At 50.4% G+C, this 20984-nt stretch overlaps 1 protein-coding gene across 2 annotated transcripts in view; it reads right to left on the bottom strand.

Moving 5' to 3' along the window:
- The window catches only part of LOC129844756 (4-aminobutyrate aminotransferase, mitochondrial-like), a 65003-nt gene that overhangs the window by 4315 nt on the left and 39704 nt on the right, over positions 1 to 20984 (bottom strand). For both annotated transcript variants that reach the window (XM_055912848.1, XM_055912849.1), the window contains exons 8-14: positions 20671 to 20763; positions 18222 to 18284; positions 17482 to 17545; positions 13984 to 14132; positions 11412 to 11549; positions 2326 to 2493; positions 1748 to 1894 (exon numbers count right to left, since the gene is read on the bottom strand). In XM_055912848.1, coding sequence (XP_055768823.1) covers positions 1748 to 1894; positions 2326 to 2493; positions 11412 to 11549; positions 13984 to 14132; positions 17482 to 17545; positions 18222 to 18284; positions 20671 to 20763 — 822 coding nt within the window. The remainder of the gene's footprint in view (positions 1 to 1747; positions 1895 to 2325; positions 2494 to 11411; positions 11550 to 13983; positions 14133 to 17481; positions 17546 to 18221; positions 18285 to 20670; positions 20764 to 20984) is intronic.

Raw genomic sequence — 20984 nt, 5'->3', positions numbered from 1 at the left:
GTCTCTAGTACCTGTAGTTGGTAGAGTCTCTGGTACCTGTAGTTGGTAGAGTCTCTAGTGCCTGTAGTTGGTAGAGTCTCTGTCTCTAGTACCTGTAGTTGGTAGAGTCTCTGTCTCTAGTGCCTGTAGTTGGTAGTCTCTGGTACCTGTAGTTGGTAGAGTCTCTGGTACCTGTAGTTGGTAGAGTCTCTGGTACCTGTAGTTGGTAGAGTCTCTGGTACCTGTAGTTGGTAGAGTCTCTAGTACCTGTAGTTGGTAGAGTCTCTAGTCCCTGTAGTTGGTAGAGTCTCTGGTCCCTGTAGTTGGTAGAGTCTCTAGTCCCTGTAGTTGGTAGAGTCTCTAGTCCCTGTAGTTGGTAGAGTCTCTGGTACCTGTAGTTGGTAGAGTCTCTAGTACCTGTAATTGGTAGAGACTCTGGTACCTGTAGTTGGTAGAGTCTCTAGTGCCTGTAGTTGTTAGAGTCTCTGGTACCTGTAGTTGGTAGAGACTCTGGTACCTGTAGTTGGTAGAGTCTCTGTCTCTAGTACCTGTTGTTGGTAGAGTCTCTGTCTCTAGTACCTGTTGTTGGTAGAGTCTCTGTCTCTAGTACCTGTAGTTGGTAGAGTCTCTGGTACCTGTAGTTGGTAGAGTCTCTAGTGCCTGTAGTTGGTAGAGTCTCTGTCTCTAGTACCTGTAGTTGGTAGAGTCTCTGTCTCTAGTGCCTGTAGTTGGTAGTCTCTGGTACCTGTAGTTGGTAGAGTCTCTGGTACCTGTAGTTGGTAGAGTCTCTGGTACCTGTAGTTGGTAGAGTCTCTGGTACCTGTAGTTGGTAGAGTCTCTAGTACCTGTAGTTGGTAGAGTCTCTAGTCCCTGTAGTTGGTAGAGTCTCTGGTCCCTGTAGTTGGTAGAGTCTCTAGTCCCTGTAGTTGGTAGAGTCTCTAGTCCCTGTAGTTGGTAGAGTCTCTGGTACCTGGAGTTGGTAGAGTCTCTGGTACCTGGAGTTGGTAGAGTCTCTGGTACCTGGAGTTGGTAGAGTCTCTGTCTCTAGTACCTGTAGTTGGTAGAGTCTCTGTCTCTAGTCCCTGTAGTTGGTAGAGTCTCTGGTACCTGTAGTTGGTAGAGTCTCTGGTACCTGTAGTTGGTAGAGTCTCTGGTACCTGTAGTTGGTAGAGTCTCTGGTACCTGTAGTTGGTAGAGTCTCTGGTACCTGTAGTTGGTAGAGTCTCTGGTACCTGTAGTTGGTAGAGTCTCTGGTACCTGTAGTTGGTAGAGTCTCTAGTCCCTGTAGTTGGTAGAGTCTCTGGTACCTGTAGTTGGTAGAGTCTCTGTCTCTAGTCCCTGTAGTTGGTAGAGTCTCTGGTACCTGTAGTTGGTAGAGTCTCTGGTACCTGTAGTTGGTAGAGTCTCTAGTCCCTGTAGTTGGTAGAGTCTCTGGTACCTGTAGTTGGTAGAGTCTCTGTCTCTAGTCCCTGTAGTTGGTAGAGTCTCTGGTACCTGTAGTTGGTAGAGTCTCTGGTACCTGTAGTTGGTAGAGTCTCTGTCTCTGGTACCTGTAGTTGGTAGAGTCTCTAGTCCCTGTAGTTGGTAGAGTCTCTGGTACCTGTAGTTGGTAGAGTCTCTGGTACCTGTAGTTGGTAGAGTCTCTGTCTCTAGTACCTGTAGTTGGTAGAGTCTCTGGTACCTGTTGTTGGTAGAGTCTCTGTCTCTAGTACCTGTAGTTGGTAGAGTCTCTGTCTCTAGTGCCTGTAGTTGGTAGAGTCTCTGGTACCTGTAGTTGGTAGAGTCCCTGTAGCAGAGTCTTCCCAGAGCGGGTCACCTCTTCCAGAAGGTTCTCTCGGCGGATCACGTTCAGAACCTCAGCCAGGAACAGGTTCTTAGACGGGTCACCCATCCACGTGTTAAAGATACGGTAGGCCTGGGAAAGAAAACACACACAGCCACAATACGGTTATACATTGTACACATAAACAAAGTGTGTGTGTGCGTGTGTGTGTGTGCATGTGTGTGTCCTGTCTGTACCTTATATGCCTGCGTGTGTGTGTGTGTGTGTGTGTGTGTGTGTCCTGTGTGTGTGTCCTGTGTGTGTGTGTGTGTGTGTCCTGTTTGTGTGTCCTGTGTGTGTGTGTGTGTGTGTGTCCTGTGTGTACCGTATATGCCTGCGTGTGTGTGTGTGTCCTGTATGTACCTTATATGCCTGCGTGTGTGTGTGTGTGTGTGTGTGTCCTGTGTGTGTGTCCTGTGTGTGTGTGTGTGTGTGTCCTGTGTGTGTGTCCTGTGTGTGTGTGTGTCCTGTGTGTGTGTCCTGTGTGTGTGTGTGTCCTGTGTGTGTGTGTGTGTGTGTGTTACCTTGTCTGCCTGCAGCTCGTCTTTATGGTAGAAACCTCCAGTGAGCATCTTCTTGCTGAAGGAGACGATGTCAGCAGGGTCGTCCATCCCCCAGTGTTCATGAGCCCAGAACTTCCCGGTAGCTCCTCCACCTGTCTGCACCTCATCCACATGGAACGCACTGCCATGCTGAGAGAGGGAGGAGGGGAGGAGGGGGGAGGAGGGGAGGAGGGGAGGAGGGGAGGAGGGGAGGAGGGGGGAGGAGGGGGGAGGAGGGGAGGATGTTTTGTTCCTTTCATGATGGATGGATGGATATTTCAGTGTCACCCCAGACTACCATGTGTTAGGGCTGGACGATATATACCATGTGTTAGGGCTGGACGATATATACCATGTGTTAGGGCTGGACGATATATACCATGTGTTAGGGCTGGACGATATATACCATGTGTTAGGGCTGGACGATATATACCATGTGTTAGGGCTGGACGATATATACCATGTGTTAGGGCTGGACGATATATACCATGTGTTAGGGCTGGACGATATATACCATGTGTTAGGGCTGGACGATATATACCATGTGTTAGGGCTGGACGATATATACCATGTGTTAGGGCTGGGCGATTTGACAATATATATCGTGTGACGATAGAAAAACGTCGATAGTTTTATATTATGCTCTATCGTTTATTTCATTGTGTCGCAAATCACACTCTTTATGGCAATATTTGTAGTCAATTGGACGACGCTTTGCGTTGTGGAAGGACATTTGCAACACAAACAAACATGGAAGAGAGTAAACGTGACACAGAGTACAGAGACACGGAGCTCGTACCTAAAAGAGGGGCTACTTCGGTCGCATGGACTTGGTTTGGGTATGAAAAGTCTGACATGGACCAGAAAACCGTCCACTGCTAAATATTCTGCAGGCCGGTCCCGACAACAGACTCAAACACCACTAACCTCCTTTACCACCTGCGCAAGAATCATGTGAAACAGTACGGAGAGAGTCTACGGACGAGACCCAAAGAAGTACAGTCAAGTGCTCAAAACTAAACCCTGACTCAGACGTTGAAGAGGCGTTTGCCCGCGGCACACCATATGGCAAAGAATCACGAAGATGGAAGGAGATAACAGCTGCCGTTACAACTTACATCTGCAAAGACACGGCCCCAATTTACACGGTCGAGTAACGGGTGAGTTGGTGCCAACACTCGACCCAAGGTACCAAATGCACATTGATACGTGACACGAATTAATGGCAAAAATAACATGCCAAACAGGCAAGCCCCCATATATATATTTTAGGCCTATATTTATTTTGTTTGCAACAATAGTTGAAGTGTTTTCTATTTACATTTTATACATTAATATTTAATATTTTGTTAAAATGCTTAATTGAAAATTAAATTAAAATTCTAAATAAAAGGAGAAATAATCAAATGTGAGTAAGTACCTTTTATTTGTTGAGTTTAATTAAAAATGTAATAAGAAATAGGTCTTTACATGTGATCATTTTATATAAAATATTTATTCATTGAATTTACAGAAAATGTGCTATATCGTTGTAAAGGCAGTCAATGTTGTTCTCCCCCTTTAACGAGGAGGAGCATGGATAGGACCAAGATGCGGATTGAGGGAAATAAGCCATCTTTTAATGAACAAACAGCAAAACAAGACACTACAAACTACAAAACAACAAACGTGACTAACCTTCAACTGTCCTGTGAGGACACAGGAACAAACACCCACAAAACACCAGTGAAACCCTGGCTGCCTTTGTATGACTCTCAATTAGAGACAAACAATACACACCTGTCTCTAATTGAGAATCATACCAGGCCAAACACAAAACCCCACATAGAAATACAAAACATAGACAAACCCACCCAACTCACGCCCTGACCAACTAAAATGAATACAAAACAAAGGAAAACAGGTCAGGAACGTGACAGAACCCCCCCCTTAAGGTGCGAACTCCGGGCGCACCAGCACAAAGTCTAGGGGAGGGTCTGGGTGGGCGTCTGTCCACGGTGGCGGCTCTGGCGGTGGACGAGGTCCCCACCCCACCATAATCAATCCCCGCTTCTTTATCCCCCTCCCAATGACCACCCTCCCACTAACCCCACCTAAATGAAGGGGCAGCACCGGGATAAGGGGCAGCACCGGGACAAGGGGCAGCACCGGGACAAGGGGCAGCACCGGGACAAGGGGCAGCACCGGGACAAGGGGCAGCACCGGGACAAGGGGCAGCACCGGGACAAGGGGCAGCACCGGGACAAGGGGCAGCACCGGGACAAGGGGCAGCACCGGGACAAGGGGCAGCACCGGGACAAGGGGCAGCACCGGGACAAGGGGCAGCACCGGGACAAGGGGCAGCACCGGGACAAGGGGCAACACCGGGATAAGGGGCAACACCGGGATAAGGGGCAGCAGGTCCTGGCTGAGGGACTCCAGCAGGTCCTGGCTGAGGGACTCCGGCAGGTCCGGGCTGAGTGGCAGCTCCGGACTGTAGGGCAGCTCCGGACTGTAGGGCAGCTCCGAACTGTACGGCAGCTCCGGACTGTAGGGCAGCTCCGGACTGTACGGCAGCTCCGGACTGTACGGCAGCTCCGGACTGTCGGGCAGCTCCTGACTGACGGGCGTCTCTGGCAGCTCCTGACTGGCGGGCGTCTCTGGCAGCTCCTGACTGGCGGGCGTCTCTGGCAGCTCCTGACTGGCGGGCGTCTCTGGCAGCTCCTGACTGGCGGGCGTCTCTGGCAGCTCCTGACTGGCGGGCGTCTCTGGCAGCTCCTGACTGGCGGGCGTCTCTGGCGGCTCCTGACTGACGGACGGCTCTAGCGGCTCCTGACTGACGGACGGCTCTACTGGCTCGGGACAGACGGGCGGCTCTAATGGCTCGTGGCAGACGGCTGACTCAGATGGCGCTGGGCAGACAGATGGCTCAGACGGCGCTGGGCAGACAGATGGCTCAGACGGCGCTGGGCAGACAGATGGCTCAGACGGCGCTGGGCAGACAGATGGCTCAGACGGCGCTGGGCAGACAGATGGCTCAGACGGCGCTGGGCAGACAGATGGCTCAGACGGCGCTGGGCAGACAGATGGCTCAGACGGCGCTGGGCAGACAGATGGCTCAGACGGAGCTGGGCAGACGGGCCGTTCAGGCACCGCTGGGCAGACGGCAGACTCTGGCCGGCTGAGACGCACTATAGGCCTGGTGCGTGGTACCGGAACTGGAGGTACCGGGCTGAGGGCACGCACCTCAGGGCGAGTGCGGGGAACAGGAACAGGGCACACTGGACTCTCGTGGCGCACTCTAGGCCTGGTGCGTGGTACCGGAACTGGAGGTACCGGGCTGAGGGCACGCACCTCAGGGCGAGTGCGGGGAGAAGGAACAGTGCGTCCAGGGCTCTGGAGATGCACAGGAGGCTTGGTGCGTGGTGCCGGAACTGGAGGCACCGGGCTGGAGACACGCACCATAGGGAGAGTACGTGGAAGAGGAACAGGGCTCTGGAGATGCACTGGAAGCCTGGTGCGTGGTGTAGGCACTGGTGGTACTGAGCTGGGGTGGGAAGGTGGCGCCGGATATACCGGACCGTGAAGGAGGACACGTGCTCTTGAGCACCGAGCCTCCCCAACCTTACCAGGTTGAATGGACCCCGTAGCCCTGCCAGTGCGGCGAGGTGGAATAGCCCGCACTGAGCTATGCAGGCGAACCGGGGACACCACCTGTAAGGCTGGTGCCATGTACGCCGGCCCGAGGAGACGTACTGGAGGCCAGATACGTTGGGCCGGCTTCATGGCATCCGGCTCGATGCCCAACCTAGCCCTCCCAGTGCGGCAAGGTGGAATAGCCCGCACTGGGCTAAGCACGCGTACTGGGGACACCGTGCGCTTCACCGCATAACACGGTGTCTGACCAGTACGACGCCCTCTTACTCCACGGCAAGCCCGGGGAGTTGGCTCAGGTATCCAACCCGGCTTCGCCACACTCCCCTTTAGCCCCCCCCCAAGAAATTTTTGGGTGAGCCTCTCGGGCTTCCGTGCTAGCCGCGTACCCTCATACCTGCGCTCCTGGGCTGTGGCTGCCTTCCTCTCCTCCCGAGAGCGGCGATTCACACCAACCTTAGCCCAGGGTCCTTCTCCATTGAAAATTTGCTCCCAACTCCATTCCTCTTCTCTCCATTGCTTTAGTTCTTGTTCTCTCTCCTCAATCCGCTTGGTCCTGTTGTGGTGGGTGTTTCTGTAAAGGCTGTCAATGTTGTTCTCCCCCTTTAACGAGGAGGAGCATGGATAGGACCAAGATGCGGATTGAGGGAAATAAGCCATCTTTTAATGAACCCACAGCAAACAAGACACTACAAACTACAAAACAACAAACGTGACTAACCTTCAACTGTCCTGTGAGGACACAGGAACAAACACCCACAAAACACCAGTGAAACCCTGGCTGCCTTTGTATGACTCTCAATTAGAGACAAACAATACACACCTGTCTCTAATTGAGAATCATACCAGGCCGAACACAAAACCCCACATAGAAATACAAAACATAGACAAACCCACCCAACTCACGCCCTGACCAACTAAAATGAATACAAAACAAAGGAAAACAGGTCAGGAACGTGACAATCGTGATATGTATCGTTATCAGGATATGAAATGACCTATATCGGGATATGAGATTTTGGCCATATTGCCCAGCCCTACCTTGTTAATGACTCTCATCCCCTTCCTCCCTCTCCAGTCTACCTTGTTAATGACTCTCATCCTCTTCCTCCCTCTCCAGTCTACCTTGTGTATGACTCTCATCCCTCCCTCTCCAGTCTACCTTGTGTATGACTCTCCTCCCTCCCTCTCCAGTCTACCTTGTTAATGACTCTCCTCCCTCCCTCTCCAGTCTACCTTGTTAATGACTCTCCTCCCTCCCTCTCCAGTCTACCTTGTTAATGACTCTCCTCCCTCCCTCTCCAGTCTACCTTGTGTATGACTCTCATCCCCTCCCTCTCCAGTCTACCTTGTTAATGACTCTCATCCCCTCCCTCTCCAGTCTACCTTGTATGACTCTCATCCCCTCCCTCTCCAGACTACCTTGTTAATGACTCTCCCCCCTCCACACTCCCCTCCCTCCCTACTCCCCTCCCTCCCTCTCCAGTCTACCTTGTTAATGACTCTCATCCCCCTCCCTCCCTCTCCAGTCTACCTTGTGTATGACTCTCATCCCCTTTCTCTCCAGACTACCTTGTTAATGACTCTCATCCCCTCCCTCCCTCTCCAGTCTACCTTGTTAATGACTCTCATCCCTCCCTCTCCAGTCTACCTTGTTAATGACTCTCATCCCCTCCCTCTCCAGTCTACCTTGTGTATGACTCTCATCCCCTCCCCCCCTCTCCAGTCTACCTTGTGTATGACTCTCATCCCCCCCCTCTCCAGTCTACCTTGTGTATGACTCTCATCCCCCCCCTCTCCAGTCTACCTTGTGTATGACTCTCATCCCCTCCCTCCCTCTCCAGTCTACCTTGTGTATGACTCTCATCCCCCCCCTCTCCAGTCTACCTTGTGTATGACTCTCATCCCCCCCTCCCTCTCCAGACTACAGTGTGTATGACTCCCCCCTCCCTCCCTCTCTCTCCAGACTACAGTGTGTATGACTCTCCCCACCTCCCTCTCCAGCCAACATTGTGTATGACCCCCCCCCTCCCCCCCTCCTCTCTCTCCAGACTACAGTGTGTATGACTCTCCCCCCCTCCCTCTCCAGACTACATTGTGTATGACTCTCCCCACCTCCCTCTCTCTCCAGACTACAGTGTGTATGACTCTCCCCCCCCTCCTCTCTCTCCAGACTACAGTGTGTATGACTCCCCCTCCCTCTCCAGACTACAGTGTGTATGACTCTCCCCCCCTCCTCTCTCTCCAGACTACAGTGTGTATGACTCCCCCCTCCCTCTCTCTCCAGACTACAGTGTGTATGACTCCCCCCTCCCTCTCCAGACTACAGTGTGTATGACTCCCCCCCTCCCTCTCTCTCCAGACTACAGTGTGTATGACTCCCCCCTCCCTCTCCAGACTACAGTGTGTATGACTCCCCCCCTCCCTCTCTCTCCAGACTACAGTGTGTATGACTCCCCCTCCCTCTCCAGACTACAGTGTGTATGACTCCCCCCTCCCTCTCTCTCCAGACTACAGTGTGTATGACTCCCCCCCCCTCTCTCTCCAGACTACAGTGTGTATGACTCCCCCCCCCCTCCCTCTCCAGACTACAGTGTGTATGACTCCCCCCCTCCCTCTCTCTCCAGACTACAGTGTGTATGACTCCCCCCTCCCTCTCCAGACTACAGTGTGTATGACTCCCCCCCTCCCTCTCTCTCCAGACTACAGTGTGTATGACTCCCCCCTCCCTCTCTCTCCAGACTACAGTGTGTATGACTCCCCCCCCCCCTCTCTCTCCAGACTACAGTGTGTATGACTCCCCCCTCCCTCTCTCTCCAGACTACAGTGTGTATGACTCCCCCCTCCCTCTCTCTCCAGACTACAGTGTGTATGACTCCCCCCCCCCTCTCTCTCCAGACTACAGTGTGTATGACTCCCCCCCCCCTCTCTCTCCAGACTACAGTGTGTATGACTCCCCCCTCCCTCTCTCTCCAGACTACAGTGTGTATGACTCCCCCCCTCCCTCTCTCCAGACTACAGTGTGTATGACTCCCCCCCTCCCTCTCTCTCCAGACTACAGTGTGTATGACTCCCCCCCTCCCTCTCCAGACTACAGTGTGTATGACTCCCCCCCTCCCTCTCTCTCCAGACTACAGTGTGTATGACTCCCCCCTCCCCTCTCCAGACTACAGTGTGTATGACTCCCCCCTCCCTCTCTCTCCAGACTACAGTGTGTATGACTCCCCCCCCCCTCTCTCTCCAGACTACAGTGTGTATGACTCCCCCCCCCCTCCCTCTCCAGACTACAGTGTGTATGACTCCCCCCCTCCCTCTCTCTCCAGACTACAGTGTGTATGACTCCCCCCTCCCTCTCTCTCCAGACTACAGTGTGTATGACTCCCCCCCCCCTCTCTCTCCAGACTACAGTGTGTATGACTCCCCCCCCCCTCTCTCTCCAGACTACAGTGTGTATGACTCCCCCCTCCCTCTCTCTCCAGACTACAGTGTGTATGACTCCCCCCTCCCTCTCTCCAGACTACAGTGTGTATGACTCCCCCCTCCCTCTCTCCAGACTACAGTGTGTATGACTCCCCCCTCCCTCTCTCTCCAGACTACAGTGTGTATGACTCCCCCCTCCCTCTCTCCAGACTACAGTGTGTATGACTCCCCCCTCCCTCTCTCTCCAGACTACATTGTGTATGACTCCCCCCTCCCTCTCTCTCCAGACTACAGTGTGTATGACTCCCCCCTCCCTCCTCTCCAGACTACATTGTGTATGACTCCCCCCCCTCCCTCTCTCTCCAGACTACAGTGTGTATGACTCCCCCCTCCCTCTCCAGACTACATTGTGTATGACTCCCCCCCCCTCCCTCTCTCTCCAGACTACATTGTGTATGACTCCCCCCCTCCCTCTCCAGACTACAGTGTGTATGACTCCCCCCTCCCTCTCTCTCCAGACTACATTGTGTATGACTCCCCCCTCCCTCTCCAGACTACATTGTGTATGACTCCCCCCCCTCCCTCTCTCTCCAGACTACAGTGTGTATGACTCCCCCCCCCCTCCTCTCTCTCCAGACTACATTGTGTATGACTCCCCCCCCCCCCTCCCTCTCCAGACTACATTGTGTATGACTCTCCCCCCCCCCTCTCCAGACTACAGTGTGTATGACTCTCCCCCCCCCCTCTCCAGACTACATTGTGTATGACTCCCCCCCCCCCTCCCTCTCCAGACTACATTGTGTATGGCTCTCCCCCCCCTCCCTCTCCAGACTACAGTGTGTATGACTCTCCCCCCCCCCTCTCCAGACTACATTGTGTATGACTCCCCCCCCCCTCCCTCTCCAGACTACATTGTGTATGGCTCCCCCCCCCCTCCCTCTCCAGACTACAGTGTGTATGACTCCCCCCCCCTCTCCAGACTACAGTGTGTATGACTCCCCCCCCTCCCTCTCCAGACTACAGTGTGTATGACTCTCCCCCCTCCCTCTCCAGACTACAGTGTGTATGACCCCCCCCCCCCCTCTCCAGACTACAGTGTGTATGACTCCCCCCTCCCTCTCTCTCCAGACTACAGTGTGTATGACTCTCCCCCCCTCCCTCTCTCTCCAGACTACAGTGTGTATGACTCTCCCCCCTCCCTCTCTCTCCAGACTACAGTGTGTATGACTCTCCCCCCTCCCTCTCTCTCCAGACTACATTGTGTATGACTCTCCCCCCTCTCTCTCCAGACTACAGTGTGTATGACTCTCCCCCCCCCTCCCTCTCCAGACTACAGTGTGTATGACTCTCCCCCCTCCCTCTCCAGACTACAGTGTGTATGACTCTCCCCCCTCCCTCTCCAGACTACAGTGTGTATGACTCTCCCCCCCCCCTCCCTCTCCAGACTACAGTGTGTATGACTCTCCCCCCTCCCTCTCCAGACTACAGTGTGTATGACTCTCCCCCCTCTCTCTCCAGACTACAGTGTGTATGACTCTCCCCCCCCCCTCCCTCTCCAGACTACAGTGTGTATGACTCTCCCCCCTCCCTCTCCAGACTACAGTGTGTATGACTCTCCCCCCCCCTCCCTCTCCAGACTACAGTGTGTATGACTCTCCCCCCTCCCTCTCCAGACTACAGTGTGTATGACTCTCCCCCCCCCTCCCTCTCCAGACTACAGTGTGTATGACTCTCCCCCCCCTCCCTCTCCAGACTACAGTGTGTATGACTCTCCCCCCCTCCCTCTCCAGACTACAGTGTGTATGACTCTCCCCCCTCCCTCTCCAGACTACAGTGTGTATGACTCTCCCCCCTCTCTCTCCAGACTACAGTATGTATGACTCCCCCCTCCCTCTCTCTCCAGACTACAGTATGTATGACTCCCCCCTCCCTCTCTCTCCAGACTACAGTGTGTATGACTCTCCCCCCTCTCTCTCCTCTACCTTGTTAATGACTCCCCCCTCCTCCCCCCTAACCTTGCGTGCGATGTTCCGTAGCTTCTTGAAGAAGTCTGGTGTTGCGTGGTTGTCTCCTCCCTCGGCCTGGATGGGTTCAATCACTATCCCAGCCACCGGCCGGCCCTTCTGACGCCACTGCACTATCAGGTCCTCTACCTGGGGGGCACACACACACACACAATCACTATCCCAGCCACCGGCCGGCCCTTCTGACGCCACTGGACTATCAGGTCCTCTACCTGGGGGGCACACACACACACACAATCACTATCCCAGCCACCGGCCGGCCCTTCTGACGCCACTGGACTATCAGGTCCTCTACCTGGGGGGCACACACACACACACACACAAACAGGTCAAAATACCTGCAGCAGCGGTTTGATGCACACGATCCAGGTCACCCCCGTCTGTGGCCAATTAGTGACCAAGATCAGAAACCAGGAAGCATTGGTGCACTGTGCACTTTTTGAGAGCCCCAACGGTACAGCCTATAGCCTATGCAAAGGATTTAGTTTGTTAGTTTGCTACGGGGTAGGACCACCAGGTTGTTTTACGGAGCCTATAGCCTATGTTTGTGTGTAGAATGCTTTTCTACATTTGTTTGGCTGGGTCTTGAGAATCAGTCAGCTACAATTACAGTTAGGCCTACCTACAATTATATTTACTCTGTTTCTGACAGTCTGTTTTTCATGTTGAAAAATAATGGGAGGGCCTTCCTGTGGCGCAGTGGTCTAAGACACAGCTAGCTGTGCTACTAGAGATCCTGGTTAGAGTCCAGGCTCTGTCTCAGTGGTCTAAGACACAGCTAGCTGTGCTACTAGAGATCCTGGTTAGGGTCCAGGCTCTGTCTCAGTGGTCTAAGACACAGCTAGCTGTGCTAATAGAGATCCTGGGTTAGAGTCCAGGCTCTGTCTCAGTGGTCTAAGACACAGCTAGCTGTGCTACTAGAGATCCTGGTTAGAGTCCAGGCTCTGTCTCAGTGGTCTAAGACACAGCTAGCTGTGCTACTAGAGATCCTGGTTCGAGTCCAGGCTCTGTCTCAGTGGTCTAAGACACAGCTAGCTGTGCTACTAGAGATCCTGGTTAGAGTCCAGGCTCTGTCTCAGTGGTCTAAGACACAGCTAGCTGTGCTACTAGAGATCTTGGTTAGAGTCCAGGCTCTGTCTCAGTGGTCTAAGACACAGCTAGCTGTGCTACTAGAGATCCTGGGTTAGAGTCCAGGCTCTGTCTCAGTGGTCTAAGACACAGCTAGCTGTGCTACTAGAGATCCTGGTTAGAGTCCAGGCTCTGTCTCAGTGGTCTAAGACACAGCTAGCTGTGCTACTAGAGATCCTGGTTCATAGACCCACATTAAAACTAGTCTATACCAGCCAGTGGTTCATAGACCTACATTAAAACTAGTCTATACCAGTCAGTGGTTCATAGGACTACATTAAAACTAGTCTATACCAGTCAGTGGTTCATAGACCTACATTAAAACTAGTCTATACCAGTCAGTGGTTCATAGACCTACATTAAAATAGTCTATACCAGTCAGTGGTTCATAGGACTACATTAAAACTAGTCTATACCAGTCAGTGGTTCATAGACCTACATAAAAACTATCAACCAAATAGTGTGGTGACTTTGATAGAACTTTGAGATTGATTCAATTGCAACCAATGTGTCTATTTCTCCATTTACAGTAGGATAATCATGTGTCTATTTCTCCATTTACAGTAGTATAATCATGTGTCTATTTCTCCATTTACAGTAGTATAATCATGTGTCTATTCCTCCATTTACAGTAGTATAATCATGTGTCTATTCCTCCATTTACAGTAGTATAATCATGTGTCTATTCCTCCATTTACAGTAGTATAATCATGTGTCTATTTCTCCATTTACAGTAGGATAATCATGTGTCTATTTCTCCATTTACAGTAGTATAATCATGTGTCTATTTCTCCATTTACAGTAGTATAATCATGTGTCTATTCCTCCATTTACAGTAGTATAATCATGTGTCTATTTCTCCATTTACAGTAGTATAATCATGTGTCTATTCCTCCATTTACAGTAGTATAATCATGTGTCTATTCCTCCATTTACAGTAGTATAATCATGTGTCTATTGCTCCATTTACAGTAGTATAATCATGTGTCTATTCCTCCATTTACAGTAGTATAATCATGTGTCTATTTCTCCATTTACAGTAGTATAATCATGTGTCTATTCCTCCATTTACAGTAGTATAATCATGTGTCTATTTCTCCATTTACAGTAGTATAATCATGTGTCTATTTCTCCATTTACAGTAGTATAATCATGTGTCTATTCCTCCATTTACAGTAGTATAATCATGTCAGATGTGTTTTTGGGCTGGTATTATATGCTTTTAAAATAGCACTTCCAGTTTGAACGGGAATACCGGGAAAATTGGTCGATTCTCAGGAAAATATTCAATCCTAACACACACACACACACACACACACACACACACACACACACACACACACACACACACACACACACACACACACACACACACACACACACACACACACACACACACACACACACACACACACACACACACACACACACACACCTCCTCCAGGCAGCGGGCCTCTTCCTGTGCGTTCTCCCGTGTGAACTCCTCCAGAGGGTACTTCAGTTTAGGGAAGGGAGCGATCGGCCAATCAAATGACGGCACATCCAGCTTGTGGATGGCCTTAGAGTGCGTTGTTGCCAAGCAACCTGAAAACAGATCAGACACCGTGAGTTGTTGTTTTTAAGGAGTGGGGCAGTCCTACCCTCGTTGGAGCATCCTGATCTCACGAGCTTACATTCTGTTACGCTACCGTAAAACTAAACGAGAGAGCAGGATGGTGGATCTTAACTGACTTGTCTAGTTAAATAAAGGTTAAATAAAAAAATATAAAAAACATCAGGACGGGGAAGTCCACAGAATGGTGGATCGAGAAGTCTTCAGAATGGTGGATCGGGAAGTCCTCAGGATGGTGGACCAGGAAGTCCTCAAGGTGGTGGATCAGGAAGTCCTCAGGATGGTGGATCAGGAAGTTCTCTGAATGGTGGATCAGGATAGGGAAGTCCCACTCCTTTTGTAATCTATTGTATTTTTATTGAACAGACAGGACAGTAGGGGAACAGACAGGACAGTAGGGGAACAGACAGGACAGTAGGGGAACAGACAGGACAGTAAGGGAACAGACAGGACAGTAGGGGAACAGACAGGACAGTAAGGGAACAGACAGGACAGTAAGGGAACAGACAGGACAGTAAGGGAACAGACAGGACAGTAAGGGAACAGACAGGACAGTAAGGGAACAGACAGGACAGTAGGGTAACAGACAGGACAGTAGGGGAACAGACAGGACAGTAGGGGAACAGACAGGACAGTAGGGTAACAGACCGGACAGTAGGGGAACAGACAGGACAGTAAGGGAACAGACAGGACAGTAGGGGAACAGACAGGACAGTAAGGGAACAGACAGGACAGTAAGGGAACAGACAGGACAGTAAGGGAACAGACAGGACAGTAAGGGAACAGACAGGACAGTAGGGGAACAGACAGGACAGTAGGGGAACAGACAAGACAGTAGGGGAACAGACAGGACAGTAGGGGAACAGACAGGACAGTAGGGGAACAGACAGGACAGTAGCGGAACAGACAGGACAGTAGCGGAACAGACAGGACAGTAGGGGAACAGACAGGACAGTAGCGGAACAGACAGGACAGTAGGGGAACAGACAGGACAGTAGAGGAACAGACAGGACAGTAGGGGAACAGACAGGACAGTAGGGGAACAGACAGGACAGTAGGGGAACAGACAGGACAGTAGGGGAACAGACAGGACAGTAGGGGAACAGACAGGACAGTAGGGGAACAGACAGGACAGTAGGGGAACAGACAGGACAGTAGGGGAACAGACAGGACAGTAGGGGAACAGACAGGACAGTAGGGGAACAGACAGGACAGTAAGGGAACAGACAGGACAGTAGGGGAACAGACAGGACAGTAAGGGAACAGACAGGACAGTAAGGGAACAGACAGGACAGTAAGGGAACAGACAGGACAGTAGGGTAACAGACAGGACAGTAGGGTAACAGACAGGACAGTAGGGTAACAGACAGGACAGTAGGGGAACAGACAGGACAGTAAGGGAACAGACAGGACAGTAGGGGAACAGACAGGACAGTAAGGGAACAGACAGGACAGTAAGGGAACAGACAGGACAGTAAGGGAACAGACAGGATAGTAGGGGAACAGACAGGATAGTAGGGGAACAGACAGGACAGTAGGGGAACAGACAGGACAGTAGCGGAACAGACAGGACAGTAGCGGAACAGACAGGACAGTAGCGGAACAGACAGGACAGTAGGGGAACAGACAGGACAGTAGAGGAACAGACAGGACAGTAGGGGAACAGACAGGACAGTAGGGGAACAGACAGGACAGTAGCGGAACAGACAGGACAGTAAGGGAACAGACAGGACAGTAGGGGAACAGACAGGACAGTAAGGGAACAGACAGGACAGTAGAGGAACAGACAGGACAGTAAGGGAACAGACAGGACAGTAGGGGAACAGACAGGACAGTAAGGGAACAGACAGGACAGTAGGGGAACAGACAGGACAGTAAGGGAATAGACAGGACAGTAGGGGAACAGACAGGACAGTAGGGGAACAGACAGGACAGTAGGGGAACAGACAGGACAGTAGGGGAAGAGAAAGGAGGAAGTCAAAGGGCAGTGGGATTCTAATCCATGTCGACTGGCTCACATCTGGGTTATGTGGAGCTGTCAGTCTTTGTCAGGCTTCAGGCTTTTCAGGAGCCTGTTGATGTCCTTGGGGTTTGAATGGGTCTCGGTAGAGCAGCTAGAGGAAAACTCCATACGTGGAGCAAGAGTCTGTTGCATCTTGTAGGTGGCATTTCTGTGCAAAAGCCTCGCAGAACACTTCTGCTTTGTCCCCATGCAGTGATGTGTGTTACGTCGTGGTGTATGATGACAGGGATATCAGAGTTAGCAGCTCTACCAGAGAGGGAGTTGACAAGCCTCAACCATCTCTTGCTGCTTAGGGTGTTATCAGTGAGTACATTTGTGAGTTTGATATTCCGGTTCCTTCTAGCTTGCTTCTCAGTCTGGTTGAACGTGTCTGACTTGGGCAAACTGCTGCTTGTTGGCGCTACTTTTTTTCTTAGCTGTTGGGGGGGGGGGGGGGGGGGAGGCTACGCTTCTTCGTCCTTGCTGCTCTCCTGGTCTTTCATCAAACCATACTTTCCCCCAGGCTTTCTGGTGAGAGTTCTGCTCTCCTGGTCTTTCGTCAAACCATACTTTCCCCCAGGCTTTCTGGTGAGAGTTCTGCTCTCCTAGTCTTTCGTCAAACCATACTTTCCCCCAGGCTTTCTGGTGAGAGTTCTGCTGGGGATGAATTGCTCCGTGGCATCATGGGTGATGTCAGTGATCTAGTCATACATCTTCTCCGTATCTTCCTCAGAGAAGACTTTCTGCCAGTCAGTGGATGTGATAAAGCCTGGCATTCCCCAGTAGCTAGCTGTGTTGTATTGTCACACTTTCCTCTTGTAAGGCTTGTCTCTGTATACAGGCAGATCAAGCTTTACTAGGACAGGGTTGTGGTCCGAGGTGCCCAGGTTGGCGAGTGTTGTAGACACAGCCGGAAGGTCAGTCATGATGAGGTCCAGGATCTCCTCTGGTTGGAGTAACCACAATCTGTTGTAGGCCTAAGCAGCTTGCAAGCTGTCGGCCCGGCAACCAGCATGACAGTTGTTCGGCTACCCAGCCAGTCTCCATGGTGCACATTGAAGTCGCCCGCCAGCATGACAGAATGTTCACCAAACTCTGTCATTTTGGGTTTCAGTGTCTAGGTCTATAAAACAGCTCCTATGAGCAGCTTCTGGGAGTGTAAGGTGACTAGAAGCCATGTCTTTTGGGTCTTTGTGGGTCTCATGGTGGATGGCGATTTCTTGCAACCAATACACTGCAATGCCACCACCTGATGAGGCAGGTCTGTTATTTAACTTTCATTCAACAAGAAGATGTGTAAAATATTTAACCTCACTGACCCATCGTTCTGCCATGAAATCCACCCATAAATGACAGGATGCTGACGTCTGGACAGCCAGGGCTCTGAGAGAGAGAGAACAAGGGAGAGAGGAGAGGGGGGGGGGGTGAGGGAGAGAGTACGGAGGAGAGAGAGAACAAGGGAGAGAGGAGAGGGGGGGGTTGAGGGAGGAGAGAGAGAATGAGGGAGGAGAGAGAGAATGAGAGAGAGGAGGGGGAGAGAGACAGAGAGGGAGAACATGGGAGAGAGAGAGAGAGAGAGAGAGAGAGAATTAGAGCGTGAGAGTGCTTTTAGTGTGGCTACTAAAGAATAGTCAAGAGGAACACCGGTCATGGCCTGCTCTGAGATATATATATATATATACACACACACACACACACACACACACACACACACACACACACACACACACACACACACACACACACACACACACACACACACACACACACACACACACACACACACACACACACACAACTGCTCAGTTTATACACTGCCCCTCATCCCCTCCTTCCCCAATACATGTAAATACAGGACTATAAATGGTTCCTTCCTGTATTATAGTGATATTAAAATGTTTATTCTACTGAGACATTTACTTTATGTTCCTATTCGTATCTTTTAAAAGTTCATATTGGTGTTGCATGGTCCAGAAGGAACCTGCCAGTAAGCATTTCATTGGACGAGGTGTACCATGTGTATCCCGTACATACGACTAATAAAACAGATTTCACCCACCTGGTTGATCATACAGGAGCTCACGTCTTCATCAGAGGGGATGTTGTGGCCTCTCTCCTTATTCTGAGACAAGACAAGACAAGACAGACAAGAAAGACAAGAAAGACAAGACAGACAATATACTATGTTTCAATTGTGTCCAGTGGTATACAGTACATTTAGTAAATATATTGACTATATAATGTGGATTGTCTCAGCTGAACATGGTAGTGTTTCATCTATATTGTATATATATTCTCCTTATATTGAGTTGATATTGTGTATATAAATATATACACTGAGTGTACAAAACATTAAGAGCACCTTCCTAATATTGAGTTGCCCCCATTTTGCCCTCAGAACAGCCTCAATTCATCAGGGCATTGGATTCTACAAGGTGTTGAAAGCGTTCCACAGGGATCCTGGCCCATGTTGACTCCACAGGGATCCTGGCCCATGTTGACTCCACAGGGATCCTGGCCCATGTTGACTCCACAGGGATCCTGGCCCATGTTGACTCCATAGGGATGCTGGTCCATGTTGACTCCACAGGGATCCGGGCCCATGTTGACTCCACAGGGATCCTGGCCCATGTTGACTCCATAGGGATGCTGGTCCATGTTGACTCCACAGGGATCCTGGCCCATGTTGACTCCACAGGGATCCTGGCCCATGTTGACTCCACAGGGATCCTGGCCCATGTTGACTCCACAGGGATCCTGGCCCATGTTGACTCTAATGCTTCCCACAGTGGTGTCCAGTTGGCTGGATGTCCTTTGGGTGGTGGACCATTCTTGATACACACAGAAACTGTTGAGCGTGAAAAACCCAGCAGCGTTGCAGTTCTTGACACAAACCGGTTCGCCTGCCACCTACTTACCACACCCTGTTCAAAGGCACAAATATTTTGTCTTGCCCAGTCACTCTCTGAATGGCAACACATACACAATCCATGTTTCAAGGCTTAAACATCCTTCTTTAACCCGTCTCCTCCCCTTCATCTACACTGATTGAAGTGGATTTAACAGGTGACATCAATAAGGGATCACCTGGATTCACCTGGTCAGTCTATGTCATGTATAACACCTGGTCAGTCTATGTCATGTACAACACCTGGTCAGTCTGTCATGTATAACACCTGGTCAGTCTATGTCATGTATAACACCTGGTCAGTCTATGTCATGTATAACACCTGGTCAGTCTATGTCATGTATAACACCTGGTCAGTCTATGTCATGTATAACACCTGGTCAGTCTATGTCATGTATAACACCTGGTCAGTCTATGTCATGTATAACACCAGGTCAGTCTATGTCATGTATAACACCAGGTCAGTCTATGTCATGTATAACACCTGGTCAGTCTATGTCATGTATAACACCGGGTCAGTCTATGTCATGTATAACACCGGGTCAGTCTATGTCATGTATAACACCTGGTCAGTCTATGTCATGTATAACAACTGGTCAGTCTATGTCATATATGTCATGTATAACACCTGGTCAGTCTATGTCATATATGTCATGTATAACAACTGGTCAGTCTATGTCATATATGTCATGTATAACAACTGGTCAGTCTATGTCATGTATAACACCTGGTCAGTCTATGTCATGTATAACACATGGTCAGTCTATGTCATGTATAACACATGGTCAGTCTATGTCATGTATAACACCTGGTCAATCTATGTCATGTATAACACATGGTCAGTCTATGTCATGTATAACACCGGGTCAGTCTATGTCATGTATAACACCGGGTCAGTCTACGTCATGTATAACACCTGGTCAGTCTATGTCATGTACAACACCTGGTCAGTCTATGTCATGTATAACACCGGGTCAATCTACGTCATGTATAACACCTGGTCAGTCTATGTCATGTACAACACCTGGTCAGTCTATGTCATGTATAACACCGGGTCAGTCTATGTCATGTATAACACCTGGTCAGTCTATGTCATGTATAACACCTGGTCAGTCTATGTCATGTATGGCATGTATAACACCTGGTCAGTCTATGTCATGTATAACACCTGGTCAATCTACGTCATGTATAACACATGGTCAGTCTATGTCATGCATAACACCGGGTCAGTCTATGTCATGTATAACACCGGGTCAGTCTATGTCATGTATAACACCGGGTCAGTCTATGTCATGTATAACACCGGGTCAGTCTATGTCATGTATAACACCGGGTCAGTCTATGTCATGTATAACACCGGGTCAGTCTATGTCATGTATAACACCGGGTCAGTCTATGTCATGTATAACACCTGGTCAGTCTATGTCATGTATAACACCGGGTCAGTCTATGTCATGTATAAACACTTTGTGACATCGGCTGATGTAAAAAAGAGCTTTAGAAATACATTTGACTGAAAGAGCAGGTGTTCTTAATGTTTTGTACACTCAGTGTATGTACTCACTCTGTACCAGATGAACAGGGCTTTGTATGTACTCACTCTGTACCAGATGAACATGGCTTTGTATGCATTCTCATTGGAGCAGGATCCACAGGCCATGGTCTGAACACGACTCATACCACTAGGAGCAACCTGGACAGAGGAGGAGAGAAGTGGGGAGGAGAGAGAAGGAGCATTTTGGATGGTATCCAGTCAGAAGGACAAGCACAATCCACAAAATGGAGGAAGTCAGTCTACAGTAGTGGGGTCCAGCTAGAATCCATCACTAGTTAGTGTCTGGTCTTTTTAAATGGAGGAAGTCAGTCTACAGTAGTGGGGTCCAGCTAGAATCCACCACTAGTTAGTTTCTGGTC

The sequence above is a fragment of the Salvelinus fontinalis genome, unplaced genomic scaffold, assembly GCF_029448725.1.
Source record: "Salvelinus fontinalis isolate EN_2023a unplaced genomic scaffold, ASM2944872v1 scaffold_0223, whole genome shotgun sequence".
NCBI lineage: Eukaryota > Metazoa > Chordata > Actinopteri > Salmoniformes > Salmonidae > Salvelinus > Salvelinus fontinalis.
The sequence above is the reverse complement of the archived record's forward strand: the minus strand, read 5'-3'. Positions and strand labels throughout refer to the sequence as shown.